At 48.0% G+C, this 26,138-nt stretch overlaps 1 protein-coding gene and 1 pseudogene across 2 annotated transcripts in view; one reads left to right on the top strand and one right to left on the bottom strand.

Annotated features, from left to right (window-relative positions):
* The window catches only part of Tbc1d10a (TBC1 domain family member 10A), a 35,402-nt gene extending 19,720 nt beyond the window's left edge, over nt 1-15,682 (bottom strand). The window contains exon 1 of one of the 2 annotated variants that reach the window (XM_010603775.3): nt 15,472-15,682. In XM_010603775.3, coding sequence (XP_010602077.1) covers nt 15,472-15,680 — 209 coding nt within the window. In that variant the 5' untranslated portion in view covers nt 15,681-15,682. Of the gene's footprint in view, nt 1-2,327; nt 2,347-15,471 lie in introns of those variants that run through there. The other variant, XM_010603776.3, reaches the window with a different exon arrangement.
* LOC104848258 lies at nt 3,593-4,384 on the top strand (annotated as a pseudogene).
* Nucleotides 15,683-26,138: the final 10,456 nt, after the last annotated feature.

The following is a 26,138-nucleotide window of genomic DNA, read 5'->3' on the forward strand; positions in this document are numbered from 1 at the left end:
CGCCTTGCTAGCTCCAAAAAGCAAGAACCCCTCTCCTCTGTCCACTGAACTAGAGAAGGGTGCAGACCACAACAGAAACCCCAGGGCCATTTCCCTGACAAGTGCAGAAAGCTACTCAACAGGAGACACCTCTTTGCCAAACCCCAACATCCCCCAGGCAAAAAGGTAATTGAAATTCCCTGCTGGTGACTGGGTCCTCTGTCACAATCTCACTGCAGGCCCCTAAGGGCCACCCTGATTCATATACACCCTCACCTACCCTTACCAAATTGCTAGCTATTATTGGTAGATCTTACCAAATTAGTCTTGATTCACTGTTTATATAAGGCCCCTCCTCCGCCTAAACTCCTTCAAGGCTCCCTCTTGCCTTCCTTCTCCAACAGAAACCTCAGGCCCTGGTTGTCCACCCCTCACTGTCTTGCACACTGGTCCTTTCCCTGAGTCCTATGTCCAGGCGCCCGTCCACTGAAGCCACCTTCGCTCAGCCTCCTGGCCCCACCCCAACCCCCACCTGTAATGCAGCCCCACTCATCTCAGCACCAGAGGCCTCTACGCCATCCCCGCTGCTCCAGAGACAGCACAATCAGCACCTCAGCACATTCCACACACATCTTTCTAGAGCCTGCTCTGGCCCTGAATCACAAAGATGAATAAAATGCAGTCCCCAGTCCCTGCCTCTGAAGAGGTCAATCTGGCAGAGGAGAGAAATGAATGGATAAATAACCAGCACACGCACAAGTTCGAACTCTGAGCAGGTGAAAGGTGCTAGGAGCTACAAGAAGTCCGCACGGTGAGGCGGGTGTTTAGAGAACACTTCGGATGGGAGCTCCCTTTTCAAATGGGGTCTGAAGGGCGACAGGGAATGGCCAGGCGAGGAAGGGGAAAGGACACATCGGGCAGACAAGGCCCAGGGTGTGCAGGGGCACGTTACGAGGAAGGGCATGATGCGTGTGGGGAACGTGAACACTCTGGTGGAGCAGGTAGTTTTCTCACCTAGCCAGTCACTCTGCTGAGGCAGCATTCCAGCAGGAGGTGAGTTCTTGGGAGGGTAGGGCTCGGTCAGTTTCAGCCTCTGCACTGTGCCCTGGGCCGAGAACAGAGCCTGGCACTTAGCTGGTTCTCAATAAACGTGTGCTGACCAATTCTTTACTTTTGTGACCTCAGGCCTCTTACTGTCAATGTTCTCAGCGGGGAGCTGGGAATACTGTCCTCTACCTTGAGACCACATGGGTCAAGCACAGTGAGAGCCAGATAAAGAACACTCCCTCTTTGCCTTGACACGTCCTCCAGATCTTCCTCAAAGGCCAGCACAGGGCTGAGCACAGATCTGCTTGCTGATGGCCTTTTACAACATTACAGTTCTAAAATTCAATTAACTTAACTGTGTGTCTGTTATAACACTTACCAAGCAGTTGTTATGTACCAGACTCTGCTCAGCACTTAACATTATTACATTTAATCTTGGCAACAATCTCACGAGATGGATCCTCTAATGATGAATTCCCCTCCAATCGCACCCCCTTTCCCCTCTAACCTTCCTTTTTTTCAGTATTGGGGACTAAACCTAGGGCTTTCACACTGAGCTATATCCTCAAGCTTTTTTTAAAATTTTGTGACAGGATCTTGCTAACTCACTAAATTGATTACGCTGGCCTTGACCTTGGAATACTCCTGCCTCAGCCTCCCACAGTGCTGAGATTATAAACATGTGCCACCATGACTGTCAACCCCCTATCACACATGAGAAAAGTCAGGCCTGGTGGTGCAGGCCTGTAATCCCAGAACTTAGGAGACTGAAGCAGAGGGATCACCATGAGTCTGAGGCCGGCCTAGACTACACAGTGAGACCTTGTCTCTAAAAAGTAACAAAGCAAAACTCAGGTTTTCAGCAAGACAGTGACTATGAAAGTCCCACGGCAGGCAAGGACAGCACAGGGAGGTAAGTCCAGATGCCACTCTTTTCTGGCTTTGCCACCAATTCCAGCACTGGATGTTGTCCACTAGGCTGGCAGCTTGGAACTCAGTGGACTCACAGCCATAAATGGAGCAATGCTTGACAAATCACTTTCCTTCTCTGGAATTTGGCTTCCGCCTCTGTAGAATGGGGATTATGATGATAATTACATCTCACAGAATTGAAGAAGGTAGGACAAGTCAAAGCCCAGTCCACCATACAGGCTCCTCTGTGAAATGGCATTACTGTGATAATACCGGGAAGATAGAAGGGGTTATTCAGAGGCAGCACAGGAAGTCTAGTCTCTTCCCCAGGTGATGGCAACTACCCAGGAGGGCAGAGGCCCCAGGCTACCCACCCTCTGATTGCTCACCGGGTTGGAAGCTCTCAGGAGCTCTCACTTCTGCTTTCTCTTCATAGGCCAAGGAGAGAGAAGAGCAGGCTCTAAGAGTCACAGCTGCCTGAGGGCCCTCCTCCAAATGACTCAATGAAACATTGACAGAGGGTCTCCCAACCTGCCCTTGCAGGCCAAGAATCTCCTGACCAAAGTCTGAGTGGGCCTGGTGTCTGCCTCACCTCCAGGACCTTTGGGTGAGTGTGCAGAGCACACAAAGCCAGATTGTCATGCCCTCCAGGCTGGTCTTGTTTCCCCAAGATTACACCAAAGAACCTCAGAGGGTAATGCACACTGTAAGTGTGAGAGCCATTATGTACCACAGACATTGAGATCTTACACTGTACTAGGTGTTTTTCCTTTTCGGGCAGGGGTGAGACAGGATTTCACATGCAGTTCAGGCTGGGCTGGAGCTCACTATGTAGCCCAGGCTGGCCTCAAACTCAGTGATCCTCCGGCCTCAGCCCCCCGTGCTGGGATTATAGGTATGCACTACCACACCAGCCTGTGCTAGGTTCCTTTCTAACATCACCTCCCTCAGGTCTCATAATGCTCCCAACCCCCAATGCTATTGCTGGTCCAACTGAAGACTTAGTGTTCACATGCCTAGAAAATGTCAGAAGCAGGACTCAAAGCCAGGTCTGCTGGTGCCTTAACTTGGGCTCTCCCAGGCTCAAATTCAGGTTTTTCTCTCATGTGGAGACAGGACAGAGTGGGAAGGGAACAAAGCATCATCCTCTAAAAGTGATAGGTCAAGAAAGATGAGCTGGACACGGTGGTGCATGCCAGTAATCTCAACAATGGCAATGGATAAGGGGATTGCCACAAGTTCAAGGCCAGCCTGGGCTATATCGTAACTACAAGCCTACATCGCTTGAGACCCTGTCTCAAAAAGAAAAAGAAGGGCCAGGAATTTAGCTCAGTGGTTCCAGCGCCTGCCTTGCAAGCATAAGGACCTGAGTTCGATCCCCGGTATCAAAAAGAAAAGAAAAAGAAAAATGCCAGGCTTGGTGGTGCCCGCCTGTAATCCCAGCACTTGGGAGGTAGAGGCAGGAGGATCGCTGCAAGTTCTAGACTACCCTGGGCTACATAGTGAGTTCAGGGCCATTCTGAGCTAAAGCGAGACCCTGTCTCAACAAAAAAACAGGCCTGCTGCTGCGGCCCCTCCCTGGCCCCCAGGTGTGGCCATGAAGCCCCTGCTGCCCATACCACAAGGGAGGCAGACTGGCAAAAAATAAATCAGAATGCGTTATACAGAAAAGCCCAATGAAATCACAAAAGATGAATGGACAGAAAAGCTCAATAACCTACATGTCCAGGGAGCACACATGAATCATTTCATTGTGAACTACCTGGTCACAGAGGGCTTTAAGGAAGCAGCAGAAAAATTTCGAATGAAATCTGGAATTGAACTGTGTGGATCTAGAAACACTTGATAATGGATCAAGATTCGGGAGATGAGGGCCAGGGACGTAGCTCAGTGGTTCCACTGCCTGCCTTACAAGTGCAAGGTCACAAATTCAATCCCTGGTTCCAAAAAAAAAAAGATTTGGGAGATGATTCTAAAGGGCCAGATTCAGGAAGCCATCGCCTTGATTGACAGCCTCCATCCAGAGCTTTATCTTTACATTCACCTGCAGCAACAGTATTTGATTGAGCTGATCCGCCAGCATGAGACTGAGGTGATGCTGGAGTTGCCCAGAGCAGGGCGAGGGAGCAGAGTGCCTCACAGCGATGGAGCATACACTGGCCCTGCTGGCCTCTGACAGCCCCGAGGAGTCACCCTTCAGAGACCTTTTCCATACGATGCAGAGATGCAGAGGCAAAAGGTGTGGAGTGAAGTTAACTAAGCTGTTCTAGATTGTGAGACTCATGAGTCAACACTCAAGCTGGCAGAATCACTGAAACTACGACTTTGGGCTCAGAACAAGCTAGACCAGAAGAAAGTAAAATGTCCCAGAGAGTGACAGCTCAGCAAGGGTGTGACTGAGGAGCCCAAGGAGAGCTGGGGCAGGCAGATCCTGGCACCGTCGTGATGGCGCAGGACTCACCTTCCCTCGAGCTCTGACTGGAAAATCTTCACTGCAGTCGACCCTTCACCCCCTTGTACTTTTTTTAACCCAGAATCTTTTTTAAAGGCAATGTGTCCCTTTTACATGCTGGCAAACCCATGTGCAAGATACTCTTTGGAAGCCTGACAGGTCTAGGCCTACGGTACATCCTAAGGATTTCCACACCCTGCTGGTTACTACCCCAGGGCTCCTGGTGTTTCTGACTCCTCACGCTTTCTTTACCTGGTCGTTGGGTGCAGCACTCTGAGGGAATGTCAGTTAAGCCTGAGGTCTCCCATTCAAAGAACATGAAGAGGACGGATCATTCTTTGGCTTTCTGTTAGCTTGCAGGCAAGACAGTATGTTTTCTTAATCTTCCTAAATCCTGTGAGGCCTTTATTTTCAGTTTTTCCTTAGCCTTTTTCATTTATTTTTTGTGTCATTTTTCATAGGAAAGAAATACATAAATTTTTAAATCCTAATTCAAAGATGACTTTTGTGCAAGGGTACCGAGTTTGACTTGTTTTTCCCTTTTGGTCTGAGCTGTGAGGCTTTTGTGGAGATGGGTATGTAAGGGGTGGGGCTGTGTGTGTTTTTTAATTTTTTAAATATATCTTTTGGTGCTGTATGTGAAGAGAGATTTGTTTATAGCAGATCAGTGAACCATCTCTTGAAGGCATATTTGTTGAAAATAAAGGTTTCTTTAAAAATTTTTAATAAAAATGTTAAATAAAAATATTTTTTAATTTTAAAAATTAAAAATTTTTAAAAGAAAATAAAGGTTTCTCTTTGATATCAAGAATGAACCCAAAAAACAAACAAAAAACAACAAAAAAAGAAAGATTGCTCTGGACACACAGCATCCAGGGCCCAGCGTGAACTAAGGAAAAAGAACCCCCCCAACTATGTTCCCTCCTTAGGACTTTAAACACCCAGCTCCACCTGCCTTGGGGACATATGAGGAGTTGTGTGTGCAGAGGAGGGACAGGTGCTGCGCCATCCTTCATAAGAAGTCAGTCAGAAAAACAACCCAATAAGAAATGTAGAAGCAGGCCAAGGATTTAGCTCAGTGGCGCCGCGCATGCCTTGCAAGAGCAAGGTCCTGAGTTTGATCCCCAGTTCAGAAAAAAAAAAAGGTAGAGTTTGGGGTTGGGCTGAAGTCCTAAGCCTTGGACAGGCAGTGGAAGGAAAGGTTACACACTGGACACTAGTTTTGGTGAGATGGAAGATTGGAAAGGCAGAGTCCCAGATTCCAGGCCTGGGTCCATCACTTGCACGGTCTCAGTTTCTCTGTAAACAGAGTAAAAGAATCCTTATCCTGAAACAGGGTGGGTTGGCACATACCTCTAATTCTGGCCCTTGGGAGCCTCAGGCAGGAGGATTGAAAGTCTGAGTCCGTCTTGGGTAATTGAGCAAAATAAAATAAAATAAAAAGGCTGAGATGTAGCTCAGTATAAAGACCCTAATCCAATTCCTAGTACCATAAAAATAAATAAATAAATCCTTACCCTACCAACTTCCCAGTGCTCTGGGTTACTGCAGAATACAGAGCTAGACAAATCAGCCAGACATGGTGGTGTATGACTGTAATTCCAGTACTTTCAGAGGCTAAGAAAGGAGGATTGCAAGTTTGGGCCCAATCTGGGAAACTGAGCAACTCAATAAAACCCTATTTCAAAATAAATAAAATAAATAGAGCAGGAGACATAGCTAGCTCAGTTAAAAAAGCCCTAGGTTAGGCTGGGCTGGTAATCCCAGCACTCAGGAGGCTCAGGCAGGGGGATCACTGTGAGTTCAAGAACAGCATGGGCTACATAGTGAGTTCCAGGTCAGTCTCAACTACATAGTGAGACCCTGTCTCAAATAAACAAACAAACAAACAAACAAGTAAGGGCTACGCTAGAAAAATGAAAGCATTCTTTGAACTGACACACACCCACAGACATGAGGGCCACTATTCCAGCACACAGAGAAGTCCTCTCACCAGAGGACCAGAGCCACGCTAGAAGCACCAGCTTCTGTGGAACATGCCCTGCTGACTCCTTGGATTGGGTGCCTACCATACAAAGAACCTCTCACATATACTCCTTTCATATACTCCAAGGTCCACCTCAAAATGTTAGAAGTAGATGAGTTTTTCAGTACTATTCCACTCAAACTGCCTTATATGTAGGGAAAAACTGAGATTTGGAAAGATTAAGTATATTTCTCAAGGTCACACAAGCAACTAGTGGCTCACTGAGGCCCAGAATTTGTTTCCAGATCCCTGTTCAGCAGACTTTGTTTACACTGTGCTCCTAATCCAGTTATCATGTTTGATCCTCACAGTCCTTTGAACCCAGCCATGCCTGTAACTACCGGTTTAATGTCTGACTTCCCTGCTAGGCTGTAAGTCCTGTGAGGGCAGGACTGAACTATATCCTGAGCCTGACATGGGCTGCATAGAGGTAGCATTAGCCATATGGTCAGATGAGACAATGTGCCTTAGTCATAAACCACAAGGGTTGGTGGGGAAGCACCCTGACTGGCACCCTGACTCCTGTGCCTGACTCAGAGCGCCTTCCCACATGTTAGTCTAAACCTACATTTCCATCTAGAATCTCTGCTCACTAGGAGTCACTGGTAGTACCCTAAAGTGCTAAGAATTTTGCCTCTAGCAGATGTTGAAGTTGCTTCCACCCAAAGCACCAGCTCCAAGAAAAGACTAAACATAACCAGGTGAGCCAGGTGTGCTGGTGTATGCCTGTAATCCCAGCATTTTGGGAGGCTGAAACAGGAGGATTGCCAGGCAATTCGAGCCCACCTTGGGCAATTTAGCAACTCTGTGAGACTTTGTCTCAAAATTTAAAAAATAAGCCAGATGTGGTAGTGCACACCTATAATCCCAACACTCACCAAGGCTGAGGCAGGAAGATCACTTCCAGTTCCAGAACCTGGACTACATGGTGAGTTCAAGGCCACCATGAACTGCAGAGCATAACCCTGTCTCAAAACAAACAAACAAAACAACAACAAAATACCCTAAATAAATAAATATTTTAAAAAGTGCTGGAGACGCCGGGTGAGGTGGCACACGCCTGTAATCCCAGCACTTGGGAAGCTGAGGCAGGAGGATCACTGTGAGTTTGAGACCAGCCTGGGCTACATAGTGAGTTCCAGGTCAGTCTCAACTACATAGTGAGACCCTGTCTCAAAAAACAAAAACAAATAGTGCTGGAGATGCCGCATAGTATCTAGGCCCTGGGTCCAACCGCAGCACCACTAAATATACAGACAAAATAGATACTGGATAAGATCAAGCTAGCTCTCAGCTGTCATCTGTCTTCCCTTGACCAACTTATGTTGTGCCCGAAGCCCAAACCTATGCTCCCCAACTGGCACTCTGCCCTAAGGTAAATTTTTTCTCTCCTCAGGCTTCATTCTCCTCTTTGGAGAAAACCCTAGCTCTCCTTGCCATCCAATGTTTACCAGGCAGAGACCACAGAGTTCAGTATTACTCACCCTACTCCCTCCCCAACCGGATCAGCCAAATTGCTTTCCTACAGGAGAGAAACAAAGAGCCCCTTGATGTGCCCTGGGCATGCCAGCCAGGACTGGCACCTTGGGGAACCCAGTGCTATGACAAAGCCTGGGCAGCAGCAGGAGTCAACAGCAACCCACTGTGGAGGAAGGTGCAGCTGGCCTTGCCTCCCTAAAACTAGAAGGCTCCAGCACGGGCTCTGCGAGAGGTCATCTCATTAGTCCACACAGCCAGTCACAGACTAAGCCCTAAATGTGCCAGCCTCTTCCCCGTCATAGCGCCAGACCTCGTCCAGGTTTCACTGTAACTCCTTTGGGACAGCCTGGATTCCCCACAGGCCTCACAGCCAGTGGTCCTGCTCCCCTTTTTGCCATCTTATACGCCAGAGCCAGACTAATCTTTCTGAAATGCAGTAGGCCTCGGCCTGACATTCAAGGCTAGCCTGTCTTCCCAATCTTTCTTAGCTCCCCTTGCCGCTAGCCTTCTGCTCGTCCCTCTTCTCGTCATCACTGCCCTTGCCGCAACATTTCTCAAACAGCTTTTGGGGAGAATTTTGACATGGGTCTCCTCCCATCTAATGGAATACCCTTTTATGCTTTTTTTTTTTTTAATTTGAACAGGATTGAACTCAGGACCTCAAGCTTGTGAGGCAGGTGGCAGAACCGTTGGGCTAACTCCTCAACCTCGGAATGCCCTTTGGAGTCCTAGATCAAAGTCCACTTCTTTCTAGGCTCTTGCAGAAGATGGCTGCTTCCTCCTATGTACTCCCAAGTAACTGCACACCTCCATTATAGCTTTTATCACTCAACTTTTTTTTTTCATGTTTTTGGGCGGGTACCGGGGAACAAACTTGGGTCCTTGCTGTTGCAAAGCAGGCACCTGGAACCACTGCGCCAAATCCCCGGCCCCTATCACTCAACATTTTAAAGATTTGTTTGTAGTTGTTTTCTAATCAATCTTGAATTCCTTGAGGGCAAGAAGACAGAGATGTCTTGTTCAGTTACGTATCCCTTGTCCCAATCACAGGGTCTGGCAGAGTAGATGCTCAAAAAATATACAGTAAATAAGCTCGCTGCTAAAATGGCTAAACTAAGATCTCACTGATGAATGTAACCGTACTGTATACCTAAAATGTACCAATAAACTTAATGGAAAAAAAATTAAAATAAGCTAGCAAAAATAACCCTTGGCTTGCTTGCCCAGGCTGCTGTGTCTACTGTCTACTTCCTTACCTGAGAAAAGTGAGGAGCTAAGACAGGACATGGAAGGAAACAGAACTAGGGTACAAGTAGGCAAGGTGGCAACTACCCCAAAATCCTAGACAGGCGCTCCTGATAAGGTTTAAGTATCAGGAGTGCTGGTCTCTCCAGAGAGAGTCCCTGGACCCAGAAGAGCAACAGATTTGCCAGGAGCAAACTAATCAGCTAACAAAGGCTTCCGCATTGTCGAGTGGACAATCCACAGGATAAACAGAGTGAGCAGCACTGACAACAGGTGGACAGTGAAAGGCCTCTCTGGTGACCGATGCATCTTGGGTCTGAAGGCTCAACAGGCTCCACAGTGAGAAAGAAAGCGGGCAGTGCCACACAGCTGGAGCACTGGGCTGGCATTAGGAAGACCTAGGATCCCTTTCTGATCTGGTTCCTCTGTGGCACAGGCTCCTCACTGTAAAAGGAACACAATCCTTGCCACCAAATACTACAAACACTTCTGCCAAAAGGCACAGGCTGGATATCGGAGTCAGCTGGGCATTCCACAATATTTTGGGGTCAAGACCAATGCAGTGTACTCTGACCTGTGAGGGCTAAGCCATGCTTCCGGGGCCTCCCCAACAATCTTCTTCTCTGGGCCTTTCTCCCACTGCGACAGCCAAGAACTTTCACTACACCATTGCCCTTCCTGCTGGGATGGGTGATGGGGAGGTAGCCAGGTTCCTGCTCACTCCTGCCTTGGGTGTGAGGACCTCAGGGATGATGAGGATCTAACACCTTGCCTGCTAACAGCTTAGCAAGGCTTAGTCACAGTGCCGAGAAACAGGTTCTAGATCTAGTTCTGTCATTTATTAGGTGGCAAACTTTGGGCACTGTCTACTCAGATATTTAGTGTGCTCATCCACAGTGTGGGATTAACACCTCCTGGGTTAGGGGTCACCCCTTCCCACATCATCATGACCAGAGATGAGAAGTAGAAAACGAAAAGACAGGACCAATGTCCTGAGACACTGAGGGGAAGACCTCTCAGCAGCCTTGCAAAGTCGGTATTATCATATAACCATTTTGCAAGTAAGAAATTCAGGCTCATAGCTGGGCATGGTGGCACACATTAGGGAGGCAGAGGCAGGAGGATCACCGCGAATTCAAGGCCAACCTGGGCCACACAGTAAGTTCAAGCCTAAATTATACTGCAAGTGAGACCCAAGAAAGGAAGAAAGAGAGGGAGAGGGAGGGAGGGAGGGGGAGAGAAGGGGAGAGAAGGGGAGAGAAGGGGAGAGAGGGGGAGAGGGAAAGGGAGAGAGGAATAAAGAAAAGAAATTCAGGTTCAGAAGTGAAGCAACATGTCCAAGGTAATACAGACAGTGAGAGTCCGGAGCTCATGTCAGGAGAGAGCACAAGACACTTTCTTTCCTCCACCTCACTGTAAATTAGTTGGGTGGCTGGTTCCAAGCCAGGCCTCACTGACCCCTGGAGGTCCTATTTCAGACCAGATGCAAGGAGGCTCTACTGCCTTATCTCTTTCCCACAGCGCAGGGTTCCATATTAGGCGGACATACAGGCACCTTCCCAGGGCAGTAGCTGGTGAGCTGGCCCTCTCCTTTACCAAGTTAGGTCTTGTCTGAGGCCCTAAAACACCCACAGGGCTACCAAACTGGATTCTCCTTTGAGGTTGAGAGGAAGGAAAGGGGGAGACAGCATGGGAGGGCCTGTGGTCTGGTGTCACAGAGCAGAGTCCCAGATGTGTAGCTGCTTCCAGATGGGCCACCCAGGGACCACTCAATGTCAGTTCCATGCTCTCCTGGGATCTGTAATAGTTCAAAAAAAGAGTGGATGCTCTAAGCTTAAAAACTAGAGAAAGTGGTAGGAAAGCAAGGATGCAGGCTCTGGCTTGCTAGGATGGCCCTGGTCCCACCTCAACTGGCACAGAGCAATGTATAAGGGATGCTCATGAAGCCAGTTTTGATTTCCAAAGCTATAGGTCTGTCATAGATGTAGACAGACTAAAAGTAGAGGGCTTGTTTTGTATACAGGGAGGGGAAGAGGGGTGAGGGTAGGGAGAAAACCAAGATATATATTTTGTAGTGATACAAATTCCCTATAGTGAATATTATCATTATGTACATCTAAACTGTACCAATAAATGTTTTGCTAAACAAATAAAATAAAAGTAGAGGGCTCAAGGAACAGGGGAACTGAGGAAGTTCTGCTGTTCCAGATGTTTTTCCAAGTCTAGCTCAGATCCCCTACTCCCTTAACAGGAAGTCAATGCCCACGGGATCCAAGAGAGCATAGCTCATCACCTCATCTGTCTTGCAGATTGAGCAGGAAACTCCAGCCTCCAGAGGCCAGTCCTGACAATCACATGGAAGAGGAGAGAAAGATCAGACTCACCTCTCAGGCCATCTCCCTCGGATCAGGGGACCTGGTATCCAACTTATACCCTTCTTTACCTTCCTGACCACTTCCTCTAAGCTGCAGAAGGGATACTGAACAGGTTTGTTCTTCCTACCCCCAAGAGATAGAGAGTAACATCACCCTTCCCACTTGTCCCTGCTGAGAACACTTCTTCTCCTTATCGGATCTTCCCTGGGCTTCAACACTCACCTCAGTCTTCAGCCAAGCCAAAACTAACGCTGCCAGCACCTCTGCCTGTGTCCAACGCACCCACAGAGTCATTTGTTAGCTGACTGTTTTCTTTCCTGTGGCTACTACTGCTCCAGCACGGGCAGGGAACGCTCTAGTCCCACTAAAGGTGCCCTGCAGAGTAGGCTGAAAAGACAGATGGGGTGAAGCAGTGGAAAGGCCTAGGCTGGAGAACTGTTCTGAGTCCAGTTCTAGCTTTGCTCCTAGACTGGAAAGGCTAACCATCTCTCTCGGGTTTCAGTTCCCCTACCCATTTGGTGATGGCCATTTCTAAGATCACTCTTACATGACTTGGCGTATCTGTCAGTAAATCACTCAGTAACTTACTTTTATATATATGTATATACTGGGGGGTACCGGGGATCTGACTCAGGACCTTGGGCTTGCGAGGCGGGCGGTGGAACCAGAGCTAAATCCCAGGCCCTCAGTAATATAAATATTAATTAAGCTTTTCCTCTACTGTAGGACCAAGGAGAAAAAAAACAAATAAGCCTCATCCCAATCCTAAAATGATGAGGTTAATAAACTGGCAAAGACAACACACTCATCCTTCTGGGCCATCCCTGTTAACGTCCTACACTGCTGAGGAAATCAAAGTGCTGAGCTAAGCCAGAGATGAGGGTAAGTGGGTTCCTGCTAGACATCTTCCATCTACCTTGCTTCCTCCTGGGGCCATGGGCCATATTTAGGAATAGTGCACATGGTGAACTGCGAGTCTGGTTGTTTTGTTTTGTTTTGTTTGAGACAAGGTCTTGCTATGTAGTTCAGGCTGACCTTGAACTTCCCTATGTAGCCAGGCCTTGAACTTGTGGAAATCTTCCTGCCTCAGCTTCCCAAGTACTGGAACTATAGATAGGCATGTGCCACCATACCCAGCTTCTGACTTAGGAATCTGAAACCTTGGGTTCAAATCCTAGTTCTGCCATTAATATGTCGTGTGATCTTAAGCAAGTTATTCTCCTCTCTTGGACTGCTTTGTCATCTGTATAAGTAAGGGTTAAACTGGTAATTTCTTAAGATGTCTTCCAGCTCAAACAGCTACCACCAGGAGGTAGCCCCATTCCCTCAGCCCCTGGAACTATTAAAAGCGACTTCTCTTGAGACAACCTTTGGCCCAGGGTGGAAGTGGACTTTTCATCTTAAGCCAGAGTCTCCACCATCTCTGCCACAGCCATCAGTGCTAATGTTTCACTTCTCTGGGACAGCATATGGACTCCTAGCCCTCAACCACAGGACTATAGATAGGGCAGTCACCCTGAAACTTCACATAACTTCTCTCTTATGACCTTGGACAAGATTTACTCTTGGCTTTTTGGGAACCACAAGATTAAACAAAGAACGTCCAAGCTTTCCAATCCTGACAGCCTCAAGAAAGTAAGGCAGGGAAGGAAGAGCAGGCCTGGAATTCTACCTCAGCTCTATTCCTACAGACATAAAAAAATGTAGAGAGCAGGCCGGGGATTTAGCTCTGTGGTTCTGACGACTGCCTCGAAAGCACAAGGACCTCAGTTCGATCCCCAGTACCCAAAAAAATGTAGCGGGCATCTGCAGAGCCACATCCCGGGTTTGTGGTTGGAGGGGTGGGGAAGACAGATGTCTGGCTGCCTGTGTGCGGACTACAGCCAGAGGGAGGTGCTCCCTCTGGGGCCTCTCTCTGCCCACAAATACCAGAGGTATGCCCTCATTTTTTTTCATCATTTCTCTAGCCCTTAGAAGGCAAAGAAAGAAAACTAACATTTTCTGGGTCATGGCCTACACTAGGCACTGTACTAGGGCACTTTCATACGCCCAATTGTCACCTGACCCCTGGCCCAGGTCTCAGCTCAATTCACACACCCTCTGCCCTTACCAATGTTGGAAGTAAATATTACAATTTCCCTTTACAGTAAGTAAAAATGCTCAACGATCCAGGATCTTGTCCTGGGTCTCACAGCCAGCAAGTGTGATTCTTAAATCCAGCCTATGCTCTGCATCCTGAGATCTCGTTACTTGCCTGGTAAGCATGTAGTAAGAATTTTCATCCCCTTGAATTCATCAACGAATCTGAATTCTTCTTTTCAAGGCCCCACAAATGAAACTTGAGAATTCATTCCCCAGCTCAAGACCACACCCCTCTCTGAGCCCTGGCAATTGTTCCCCAATTCAAAAACACCACCGAAGTCCCCTTTGGGTTTTCTCAAGCTAATCCTGAGAAAAATGGAAGAAAACGTCAAGTTGGGGAGAGTGATGAATGAAGGGTGCTCTCTGAGTCCTGGCTTTGCCTGGCATTAGCAACTGGGAAGGGGCTAGAGGAGACAGATCCAGTGGGAGGAGAGAAACTCCCCTTAGGGGAGGAGCCTAGATTTCTCCTAGGAAGAAAGAGGTCTGGTGAATAAGTTGATTTAGATCCGGAGAAAATCCGGAAGAGACAGTTTGGGGGCTGCTAGTATGGGGTGGGGCTCTTACCAAGGCACTTTCATAAGTTGTAAGAGTGAGTAGGGGAGTACTGGGCAGTCACGACTGGTCAGAGGAGAGGAGGAAGGGAAAGCCCCTAAATGGTAACTGATGAGCTGCCTGTTGAACAGGAGGCACTTCAGGAGGGAGGCTTGTCGGGTCTGTGCGCAGCACCCCTCTCATGTGACATGACAGCTGGGGTGGAAGTGGGGTCTGCAGTTCACCCTCAGCCCACACATAATGATCTCTGGGAGCACAGGGCACAGTGGGTTCCGGGAGGCAGAGTGTGGCTGCCCAGCCTGCCCAACTTGGAGGGAAGGTGCTATCCACTACCTCAGTTTTCACCATCTGCCATCTGATGTTCCAGGGTTGGGTGTCTGAGTATGCTACTTGAGCAGGAACCTTGCTATCTCCTTGCCTACCACCACTCCAGAATTGGATTTGGAGAGGAAGGGTCACGTCCCCACAGCATCCATGGAGTCTCCCTGCTAGCTCCTGTGGCTGTGGGAGCCGACAGTGCATCCTGGATGGAAATGAGGTGCTGTAACCCTGCAGCTACTGGGAAGACAGTGTCTGCCTACCTGTTGCCAGTGACAATGGAGAAAGCTGCCTTTGAGCGGGGAGGGGAACACTCTGACCCTTCCATGAGAGAAAGGACGTCTGTCCCAGGATGGGACGGGGGGGGGGGGGACCAGAATCGGTCCATCCAGAGGTCTGCTGTCTTGAGGATCAGGCTGTCCTGGAATGGGATGAGGACAGGCCAGTCAGGCCTTTTTAAGTCTGCCTAGGGTCTCCCGGGGTGGGGGAAGTGGGTCCCTAGTGGAGGGGAGGGGTGGAGAACGTGCATGGGGGAGGGGGTAGCCATCTGTAAGCCTTCCAGGGAGTGGCAAAGTCCATCAGTCCTAAGGCCGGGGTGGCAGTGGTGGGTATGGGGCAAGTGTCCATCACTGGCCCACAGAGGGAGAAGCTGGTCCTCCCTGGGGACGGGTCAGTCAGTCTAGAGGATGGGGTTACGGGGGTAGGATGGTCTTGTCGGTGCCTAGGTCGGAAGTACGGCTGTCACTGCCCACAGGAGCAGGTCCGTGGGGGAAGAGACGGAATGGCGGTGGGGCAGAGGAGGAAGGGGTCGGGTGTCCCTGCTGGAAGGAGGACGTGTCGGTCGGTCCTCAGGGCGACTCTGTCCGCATCCGGGCCTCAGCCCACACCCACGCGGATCCCGCGCCCTGGCCCGACCCCTCGGCCCTAGTTCCGGCTCTACTCACGCGTCCTCCGCCCCCTGCGAGCCCACAATGAAGCCAAACTTGTCGATACGGTGCTCGGCGAAGCCGTTGGCCTCCGAGTCGGAGCCAAGAGAGCTGAGCTCGTCGGCGGTTGCCGCGTCGGGTCCCTGCGCCAGGTTCTCCCGGGTCCCCGACAGGCTCCCCGAGGCCGCGGGCGCGTGTGGCCCATTCTCTCCGCTGCTCTTCGCCATCCAGGCCGAAATCAGCTGCCTCAGCCTCCCGGACTCTGCCGACGCCGCCGACGCTCCGCCCACGCGCCGCGCCCATTGGCCATCAGGATGTTGGGGGCGGGGCTACAGGCCCACCGGAGTGCTCCCCCCCCAGCCCAATGGCCGCCGGAGATTCTAGCCCCTCCCATTCCCCCAGGCTGGCGCCAACAGGCTCGACGTGAGGAGGCGGGGCAGCCGTCACCGGGAGTCCAAGGCTGCCAATCACGAGAACTCACCTGGACCCTGTCCTCTGGCCTTTCCGGATTGAGCCAGACTCGGGCTGTCAACGCAGAAGCTCTCAGGCCGAAGACCTAGGTCCCCCCTTCCCCGCCGGGATTCCGCAACTGCCTCCTTGAGGCCAGCTTCTTAAAGAGACCCTAGGGGCGTGGGTGGGGATTGTTCATCCGTTCATTTATGAGCTCTGAGGAGGCCCCTATGTGTTCAGAAACTCTCCTGTGGGACCCAGAGCAGATTAAATTGTTCAGCCTTGGGCCGGGGATTTAGCTCAGAGGTGCTGCACCTGCTTCGCAAGGACCTGACTCACAAGCGCAAGGTCCCGAGTTCGATCCCTGGTACCAAAAAAAAAAAAAAAAAAAAAAAAAAAAAAAAAAAAAAAAATCAGCCTTAGCTGGAAGTTTGGCATCACATCTACCTGATCACTGCTCTGGGGTTTTAAATTAGCTTGTGGGAGACTTATTAAGAATAATAGCCTAGGGCCGAGGATCAGTGATTCTGCCACCTGCCTCGCAAGTGCAAGGTCTAGAGTTCCATCCCCGGTACCAAAAAAAAAAAAAAAAAAGGAATAATAACCTAGCCAGGCATGGTGGTGTACGCCTGTAATCCCAGCACTTGGGAGGCTGAGGCAGGGCTACCTAGTGAGTTCAAAGCCAGCCTGAACTACATAGTGAGACCCTGTCTCAAAAAAAGAAAAGAAAGAAAGAAGAGAAAAACGAAACAAAAAACAAAAAACAACATTCAGCTGCAATGACACATACTTCTTATTCCAGCTACTGGGGAGGCTGAGACAGGAAGATCACAAATTAGAGGCCAGCCCATTAAACTTAATGAGCTCCTATCTCAAAATAAAAGAAAGGGCTGGGGATATAGTCCAGTGGTACAGTGCTTGCCTAGCATTACTGGGTTTGATCCCCAGCATCCCAAAAAATAAAAATAAAGAAAAAAACAAAGTATACAATCCCATATGTTGTTAGCATATTTACAGAGCTGTGCAACCATCACAATATAATTTTAGAACATTTTCATCATCCAAAAAAGAAACTCCTACAATAGCAGTCGCTCCCCAGACCCTGGCCACCACTAATCTATGTACAGATCTTTCCTCTTTCGGGACATTTCATACAAATTGAATCATATAGTATGTACAGCTTTCTTCTCTTCAATGTCTCTGAGATGCATCCACATTGTAGCATTTATGAGTACTTCACTTCTTTTTATGATAACTAATATCCCATTATATGGATATACCACACTGAGTCACTTAGATGTGTCCATCGTTAGCTATTAGGAATAATGCTGCTTTGATCATTCAGGTACAAGCATTTTTTTTAACAGTACTAGCAATCAAATTTATAGTCTCTACCACTGAATTACATTCCCCAGGCCCCCTTTTTTGAGAAAATCTCCCTACGTTGACCGGGCTGGCTTCAAACTGGTGATCCTCCTGCCTTAGCCTGTCCGGGTAGCTGGGATTACAGATGTGTACCCAGCCAGGTACAAGTCTGTGTATAGACAAATATTTTATCTTGGGTAAAATTTCCTTGGAATGGAATTTCTGGGTCATAACGGTAACTGTGCTTCACTTTAAGGAACTGGCAAATTGTTTTCCACATTGGTTGCATTTTAGCAATGAGATACATACTATTATTAGTCTCACATTACATGTAAGGAAACTGAGGTTCTAGGAAGTGGTCCAGTTTCCTGAGATCTCAGAACCAGGGCAGAGCCAGGACTTGAACCTCTTACCAACTGCTTGTGTTGGGAGGGATGGACCAACTATACCTAATAGAGTTAGTCCCCAGCGGCCAACTTTGACTCTAGAGATTGTGTGGTTTTAGAGCTTATAATGACAGCTTTCCACTTACACGTCTAGCATTTTATAGTTTACAGGTCACAACCATAGTGTCCTCTGACCCTGCCTATAAACCAATAAGGGAGACAGGCCTAGATAGGGAAAGGGACCAGAAGAGACAGGTTTGAGCTGCAGGACCTGAAGGAGGCCTCACAGGCACAGAAAGCAAGCGGGGGAGGGGGTAAGATGCGGGGAGTGAGCTGGAGCCTTGAGCGTTTTACCAGCTGTGTCTTTGTGGTCCAGACATTCTTAAGGATTTCACCGTGCAGTCAGTCTTCACATTCCTTGGGCTTCTGGTTTTAAATCAACAGGGCAACAGCAGACATGGGAATGGGCACAGGCGATTCCGCTCTCAAATCCTGTCTGGAAGGGCTCTGCTCCTACGATGCAGAGTGGGGGGAACTTTGGTCCTAGCTGCAAGGGGGAGGAGCCAGGCATACCTGGAACAAGCATCTCGCTGCAGGGGCGGAAAAGCAAAGTATCCACAACCCTCCGGCTTAATCCTTCTGGTCCTAGGGTCACATCCCCAACACTGGGGTACTGGGATGGGGACACGTTAGAGGCACCCGGGTGTCCGTTGCTGGAAGACCGGATAAACACTACTCAGTGAATGCCTTGAAGCCACAGCTTCTAATCCTACATCACCACCCAGGATTCAAATTTCTGCTGTGACCTTGAGCAAATCACTTTTCTCTGAGGCCGCTTTCTTTCTCTCTTTTCTTTTCCTTTTTTGTGGAGGTAAAGGGGTGGAACAGAATTTTGCTGAACTGCTCAAGCTGGGCTCAAACTCCTGGTTTCCAGCTGTGCTCTGCCTCGGCCTCCCGACCAGCTGGGGATACAGGCACGTGCATGTGGCACTGTGGCTGGCTTCTTGGAGTCTATTTTCTCAACTATAAAAGGAAATACTGAAAAAATATGAGCTAAGCCCAGAGATGCCCAGTAAACAGTGGCCAGGTGTCACAGCATCTGTAGTTTGCAAAATACTTCAAAATTCATTAATGGGTTTTTTTTCTTTGCTTCCTCTTAAGTTTAATCATTGTCTTATTTTCCATCATAGCCCATGGCTGTAGTAGGGAAGTTAATTTAATCAGTAGCATAGGCTTGGAAGGAGCTTCATGGCTTTGCTCCTCAATAATGTGGTGTTCATATACAGAACTGCAAAACTTTTTAGAACCTCATTCCCACTTTTGAAAAATAGGAATGTCAGTAATTACTTGGTGAGTCAGTAAGCTGTGTCTCTGAAACCGCTAGGACATAACAAGCACTCAATATATATTAGTTTCTTCACTTCTCTTTTAAACTCCAGAGCTCTTCTACTTTTCAATACACCTACAGTGGACCACAAGCTTGCTATTGAATGAGAGATGAAGGGCAGGGCATGGTGCACATCTGTAATTCCAGAACGAGGGAGGCTGAGGCAGGAGGGTCACCGTGAGATTGAGGCCAGCCTGAACTATATAGTGAGGGCCAGCGGTGACCAGGGGTACAGAGCTTGTCTAGCATGAGTGAGGACCTGAGTTGCATACCCAGCCCAAAAAGAAATGAAATCCTAGCCCACTACAACTTACAGTCAGCCAGGCACGGTGGTACAGGCTGGTAATTCTAGTACTCGGGGAGGCTGAGGAAGGAGGTTCACAAAGTTTGAGCCCTAGCCCAGACAATTTAGCAAGTATGTATCTCAAATAAAAAGCAAACAAGCAAGCAAGAAAGGAAGAAAGAAGGCGGGGGTGGGCCTCAAGATGTAGCTCTATATAAATGCTCTGAGTTCAATCCTCAGTACCAAAAGTAAAATAAATTAAACTACAGAGTTTATAGTCCAGTGGAACAGAGAGAAAGCAATGAACAAGCACTGAACATTTTTCAGGCAGTATCAAGAAAAAGTAGGGTGATGCTGGGGCAGAGGCAGGAGCTCCTCTGGTGGGATGTGGCAGGACAGTGTACGAGGAGGGCATAGGGACGAAACTTCTCTTTGAAGTGGGCCCAAAAGATGGTGTGGTAAGCCAAGCGTGGTGGCGCACGCCTATTATAATCCCAGTACTTGGGAGGCTGAGGCAGGAGGATCACCGTGAGTTCAAGGCCAGCCCGGGCTACATAGTGAGTCTCAGGCCAGCCTGAACTATATAGCAAGACCATCTCATATAAAAAACAAAAAACAAAACCAAAAACACAAAAAAGACGGTGTGGTGAGACTGGAGTGAGAGCACAGGGAGAGAAACGAACAAACGAATACATCATCAAAAAGGAGAGTCCCAAGCATGGCACAGTGGTGTGCACAACTGTAATCCCAGCTTCTTGGAAAGCTGAGGTAGGAGGACTGGGAATTCAAGACAGCCCAGACAAGTGTCTCAAAACAAATCGAAGGAGAGCTCCCCAGATTTGAGTTGTTCACTGGAGGACAAAGTACAAGAGGCCTTGGAGTACTGTGGGACATCCTGGCAGACTTGCTGCCGTGCACTCCTCTGAAGGGAAGATGCTTACTAGGAATACAGGAACTTACCGACATCCTCCGGGGGTCATTTCTAAGTGGGTCACAGGTGCTCACGTAGACCCCTTCCCTGGATCCCAGAGTGTGCGTGTTCACGAAGCCTGTCGGCATGGGCCACAGCGTTAATAGTGATGACAGCAGAGCTCACGCTCAGAAGGCAGAGAACTGGTGCCCAGAGACTTACGAAGAGCAGGCAAATTTATAAAGCTTATTTATCTCAACACGGAAGGAACGGCTGAGAAGTCCTCGGCCCAGGTGGCAGAAAACACAACTCAAAATAGGTTTAAATCTGCAGCAGGTGCGATGGCACATGTCTGCAATCTCAGCTGATCGGGAAGCTGAGGTAAGAGGACGGGAGAGTTTGAGGCCGACCTGAGCAATCTGCTGGGACCTTGTCTCAAAATAAAAATGGCTAAAGATGTAGTCAGCGGTAGAGCCCCCAACTGGTCCTTGTACTGAAAACAAAAACAAACAAAAAACTTAAAACTATTTAGTAGATTTCGTAGCTTAAAAAATTTATAGGTAGGGCCAGGGATTTAACGCAGTGGTTCTGCCGCCTGCCTCACAAGTGCAAGGTCTTGAGTTTGATCCCCGGTACCAAAAAACATTTATAGGTCGGATACCACAGTGATATATGCATGCTCGTTGAGAACAGCAGTGTGCAGTAGCTAAACCGGGGAGACAGCCCAATGCCCAGCAACGAATGACTCGATAAAGATGTGGTTTTTTTAATACCATGGAGTACTTCTCTGCCATAAAGGATAAGCTTCAAACGTTTATAGCTAAATGGGACCTTGAGACCATAATGTTAAGTGAAATAAATCAGACACGTGTTTAAACACTGCACCGTTCCTCAGGGGTGAGAAAGTGAATGTGGAAATAAGGACTGAGCTGTACAGTGGATGTTGGGAAATGGGAAGGGGAGGGCCGGGGGTGTGGCTCAGTGGTTCTGCCCTCTGCCTTGCGAGTGCAAGGGCCGCAGCTGGATCCCCGGTACAAAAAAAAAGGAAGGGGAACAAGGGAGGAGTGGGAGAGGGAGGAAGGGACAAGACAAAAAGTGAAAATAAAAAAAAAGGAAACGAAGCTTTTGTACATGGGGAGGGAGTCTGAGAGGGAACTGGATAAAATAAAATTTATTAATAAAAAATAAATGTTAAAAAAATTATAGGTAGGGTAGACTTCAGGAGCAGTGTGATCCAGAGGTTACATTACTAACAATATGGCATCATTTTTCTTTTTCCTTCTTGTCTCTCTGATCTCCTTACAGGTGCTGCAAGTCTGCTGGTAGCTCCTGTTCAACCTTTCATACTGGGTCATACACTGGCTCACATACCTATCCCTGATCTAATCACCTCAGCTTAAGGCTAAGGAACACTGCTGGCTTAACCGAACTCGGTTTAAGGCAAAAGTAGGACCTCTGTAATATGTTAAGGAACAGTTTATCTTGTCCTATTTCATGATTTGTGGGGCCCAGGAGTATGTGGAGCTGTTTACCTGCTTTTTTTTTTTTTTTTGGTACCAGGGATCAAACTCATGATCTTGTGTTTGTCAGGAAGGCATGGCACCAATGAGCTAAATCCCTGGTCCTCCTACCTGCTCTTTTTAAAATACAAAAGATGCAGAATAGTTAAGAGCAAATCCTCAAAGTCAGGAGTTAATGATCATAACTCCAAAGGTGTTTTTTGAGACAGGGTCTCACTATATAGTTGAGACTAACCTGGAACTCACTATGTAGCCCAGGATGATCTTGAACTGCAGCAATCCTCCTGCCTCAGCCTCCCAAGTGCTGGGATTACAGGCATTCGCCACCACACCAGGCTCCAAAGTCTTTTTTTGTTTTGTTTTTTGAGACAGAGTCTCACTATGTAGTTGAGACTGACCTGGAAGTCACTATGTAGCCCAGGCTGGTCTCGAACTCACAGCAATCCTCCTGCCTCAGCCTCCCGAGTGCTGGGATTACAGGTGTGCACCACCACGCCCAGCCCAAAGTCTTTTTTTGAGACAGGGCCTTACTATGTAGTCTAGGTTAGCCTTGAACTCTCAGCAATCCTCTTGCCTCACCCTCCTGAGTTCTGGGACTATAGGTGTGCACTACCATGCCTGGTTGAGGTCTTGCATTTTATTTTTGTTTTTAACAAGTAAACTTCAATAGTTGAGATACCATCTTACACCAGAATGGTTATCATCAAAATATCTAATAATAACAAATGCCAGTGAGGATGTGGGGAAAGAGGAATTCTACTTGTTGGTGGGAATGTAAACTAGTACATCACTATGGAAAACAGTGTGAAGATTTCTCAAAAAAAAAAACTAAAAAGAGAAATTCCACTTGACCCAGCTATCCCTCTTAGGTATCTCCCTAAAAGTTAATCATATTACACAGATACATATATACCCATATGTATAGCAGCACAATTTATAATAGCTAAATCCTGGAAACAGAATATATGTCCATCAATTGATGAATGGATAGGGATAATGTGGTATTTACACACAATGGAATATTATGCTGCCATAAAGAAAGATAACTTGAGGCACCAGTAGGTAAATGGATGCAACTTAAGAACATGTTAAAGGGCCGGGGATTTAGCTCAGTGGTTCCACCACCTTCCTAGTTAAGCGCAAAGTCCCGAGTTCGATCCCCAGTACCTCCCCCCAAAAAAGAACATGTTAAGTGCAATAAATCAGACACACCAACTCAAGTATCTCATGCTTTCTCTGAGAAACACTATACACACATGTGCGCTCACACGCACACACACAAAGAGCAAAACAGAACAGAGATGAGAAGTAGGAAGAAGCTCCAATACTTCCCCAAATGATGTAGCCTGTTGTTTTAAAAATATTTCAATAGCAGGGCTTGATAGTGCACACCTACAATCCTAGCACTGGGGAGGCTGAGGCAGAGCTGCCACAAGGACTCTGAGGCCAGCCTGAGCTACACAGTGAGTTCAAGGCCAGCCTGAACTGCATGGTAAGACCTTGGCCCAGAAAAAGCAAAAAAGTTTACTTTGTTGTTATTTTTTGAGACAGGGTCTTGCTGTGTATTTCAGGCTGGTCTTGAACTATACAGCCCAGGTGATCCTCCTGTCTCAGCCTCCCTTGTACGGGATAACAGGAATGAGCCACCCTATATATTTGTATATATATCTTTGTTTACCCTTAAATATAAGCTCTTACACTTGCCTGATTCTTTATAGAAACAAATTCCATTCATGTATATATCCTAACATAGCTTAATACAAGCTACTGTATATATCCTCTAATCCATTAATTGTGACCTGAAACGGTGCTGATCATGAGTGGCCTCTTTGGGCTCTATGACAAGCACTCATTTCAAACAGCAGGTAGAAATGAAAGTGAAATTCCTTAATCTCTACAACTCATGGAACCCCTCTGAGTATAATTCTTTAAAATTATAGCAGTCCCAGGAACTCAGGGAGCTGAAGCAGCAGGATCAATGGAGCCCAGAAGTTCAAGGCCAACCTGCACAACATAGTAAGAAATCATTAAAACACACACACACACACACACACACACACACACACACACAGCGCCTGTGGAAGTGCAGTCCTGCCTTCTGGTTTTCCTAGTGGCCCCATAAGAGGATTATTTTTTCCTGCTTCACTCTGGTCTGGTAAAGCACGCGGACAGGGTGGTCACCAGGAATAGATGAGCTGTTTCAGCTTTCCTAAACCCTCGCTGGCTATGTGACCAGCTCACTGGAAAAATTAATGGGGTGACTAGTTCTCCAGAGATTACACTGAGAATCAGAACAGCTGTGTAAGCAACTTTGTTAACAGCAAGGCCCTTAGCCGGGTGTGGTGGCCTATGCCTATGATCCTAGCACTCTGGGAAGCTGAGGCGGGAGGATTACAAGTTCGTAATTTAGTAAGAACCTACCTCAAAATAAAAAATAAAGCCTGGGGATATAGCTCAGTGTGAAGGCCCAGAGTCAACCCCTGGTACAGCAAAAACAGTACAAAACAAAAACCAGTAAGGCTCTACCTACAGGCTGCAGGCCCAAACAGAAAGAGCAGTGTCAGGCTACATGCTGGATCCGTGGCCACTAATATTCACAAGGTCTTGTCATCAATGGGTCTCCTGTGACTGAGTGAACCGGGACAGATTTTCATTCAGGAGCTCCTGGAAAATCAGTCTGCTCCGCGTCCAGCTCAAAGGACCCATTCACTCCCATCCCGCCCCTCAGCACTCCTGACCTCCTGTCACAGCCTGTCCTGGAGGCCCCGCGGGGTCTGCCAGTCTGCGGAGGCGTGTGTCCTGACACCCTGCTGTAGCCCCACACCCAGAGAGCCTGCGCGGCCTCCCTCATCTCTGATCCCTTTCCTCTTGGAATGAGACCCAGGCTGTGCTCAGGGGATTTTGTGTTGCCCACGGAGAAGGAACTAACAGGGGCTCCCGAGAGGCACCCCAGCCATGAAATCCACTTCAGGAAGCTAAATGCTGACACCAGCCCTTGGGACAAACTTCCAGCAACCAGGTCAGAAGCAATGTCACAGCGGGTAAGCAATGACATCACACCAAGCAAGCTAAAAATGTGAGGGTCCAGCGGACTGCGATGGAGCCACATGACTGGCACTCAGAGGTGTTGCCTGGCCTTCAGGTTTGGGGTCAGAAGCTTTAAGCCTGGCTCAGGGGGCAGTGCAGTGGCTAGAACCCCAGTTCTGTGGAAACAGTCTCACAGCTCTGAGCCCTGGAGACTTGATGGGGCATGCAGGAAGATCAAACAGAGGGACTGAAAACAAAGCATTAGAACTCTTCAAACACATGTACTCTTCAGAATGAAACTGGCTTTAGGTTGAAAACCAGGAAATGGTTATTAACCAGCTCTCACCTTCCTGCCTCTGAACACCCACAGAAGCACCTACCCCACTGTGATAACGTGATTCCAAAAATAACAGCTGCCTCTAGTCCTCAAGCCGGGGGCCAGGATGGTGACAAGTATTTTTACACACATTCATCTTGGTACTGTGACTATGGGCATCTGCTTCACCTGCTCTATTTCAGGTTACTTTAGTATTAAATAGGAATACTCACAAGTATTAGGTAAGTTAAAATGACAAAGTACTTCAAACAGTAAGGATTAGACTTTATGAAGTCCTTCGAACAGTATTATGGCCTTAATACAATTGTTAAATACGTACATTTCAAAGAAATGCCACGATGTCCCTGTGCTCCCCTCGGGTGAGGTGTATACAAAGGGGACTAAGCCAAACTAGGCCTGTAGCACACTGCCGCCCAGAGCCTCACCTACATGTTATCTCTGCTGCTCACCAACCTGGGGACCGAGATGCTACCCTTATTGTTCTGTGATACATGTCATGCTGAGGGAATCTTGTGTCAGTCCTTTATACAAAGGGCTAGGGGTCTGAAGGGTCCCAGTGTTTTAAAAGGGCAATAAAAATGCAGTATTTTTTGAGACAGGGATTCTTCATGTAGTTCAGGCTAGCTTCGAACTCACAGCAATCCTCCTGCCTCAGTCTCCCCAGTGCTGGAATTACAGACATGCACTATCACATTCAGTTTATAATGTTTTTTAAAAGTTAGAAGAGTAACAGCCAGGCGTGGGTTGGCGCATGCCTGTAATCCCAGCACTCGGGAGGCTGAGGCAAGAGGATCGCTGTGAGTTTGAGACAAGCCTGGGCTACACAGTGAGTTCCAGAGCAGTCTGAACTACATAGTAAGATGCTCTCTCAACAACCCCCCAAAAAAGTTAGAGTAATACATGAAAGGCAGGATGGGAAGAATTCACATACAAACCTCAGAATTTCTCAGAGCAAAGAAGAGCTACATGGCACCTGTACAGCATTCCCACTGCCTGAGTCTAGATAGGGCACAGGTGGCC

The sequence above is a fragment of the Fukomys damarensis genome, unplaced genomic scaffold (assembly GCF_012274545.1).
Source record: "Fukomys damarensis isolate Sample0158 unplaced genomic scaffold, DMR_v1.0_HiC HiC_scaffold_12, whole genome shotgun sequence".
Taxonomy (NCBI): Eukaryota; Metazoa; Chordata; class Mammalia; order Rodentia; family Bathyergidae; genus Fukomys; species Fukomys damarensis.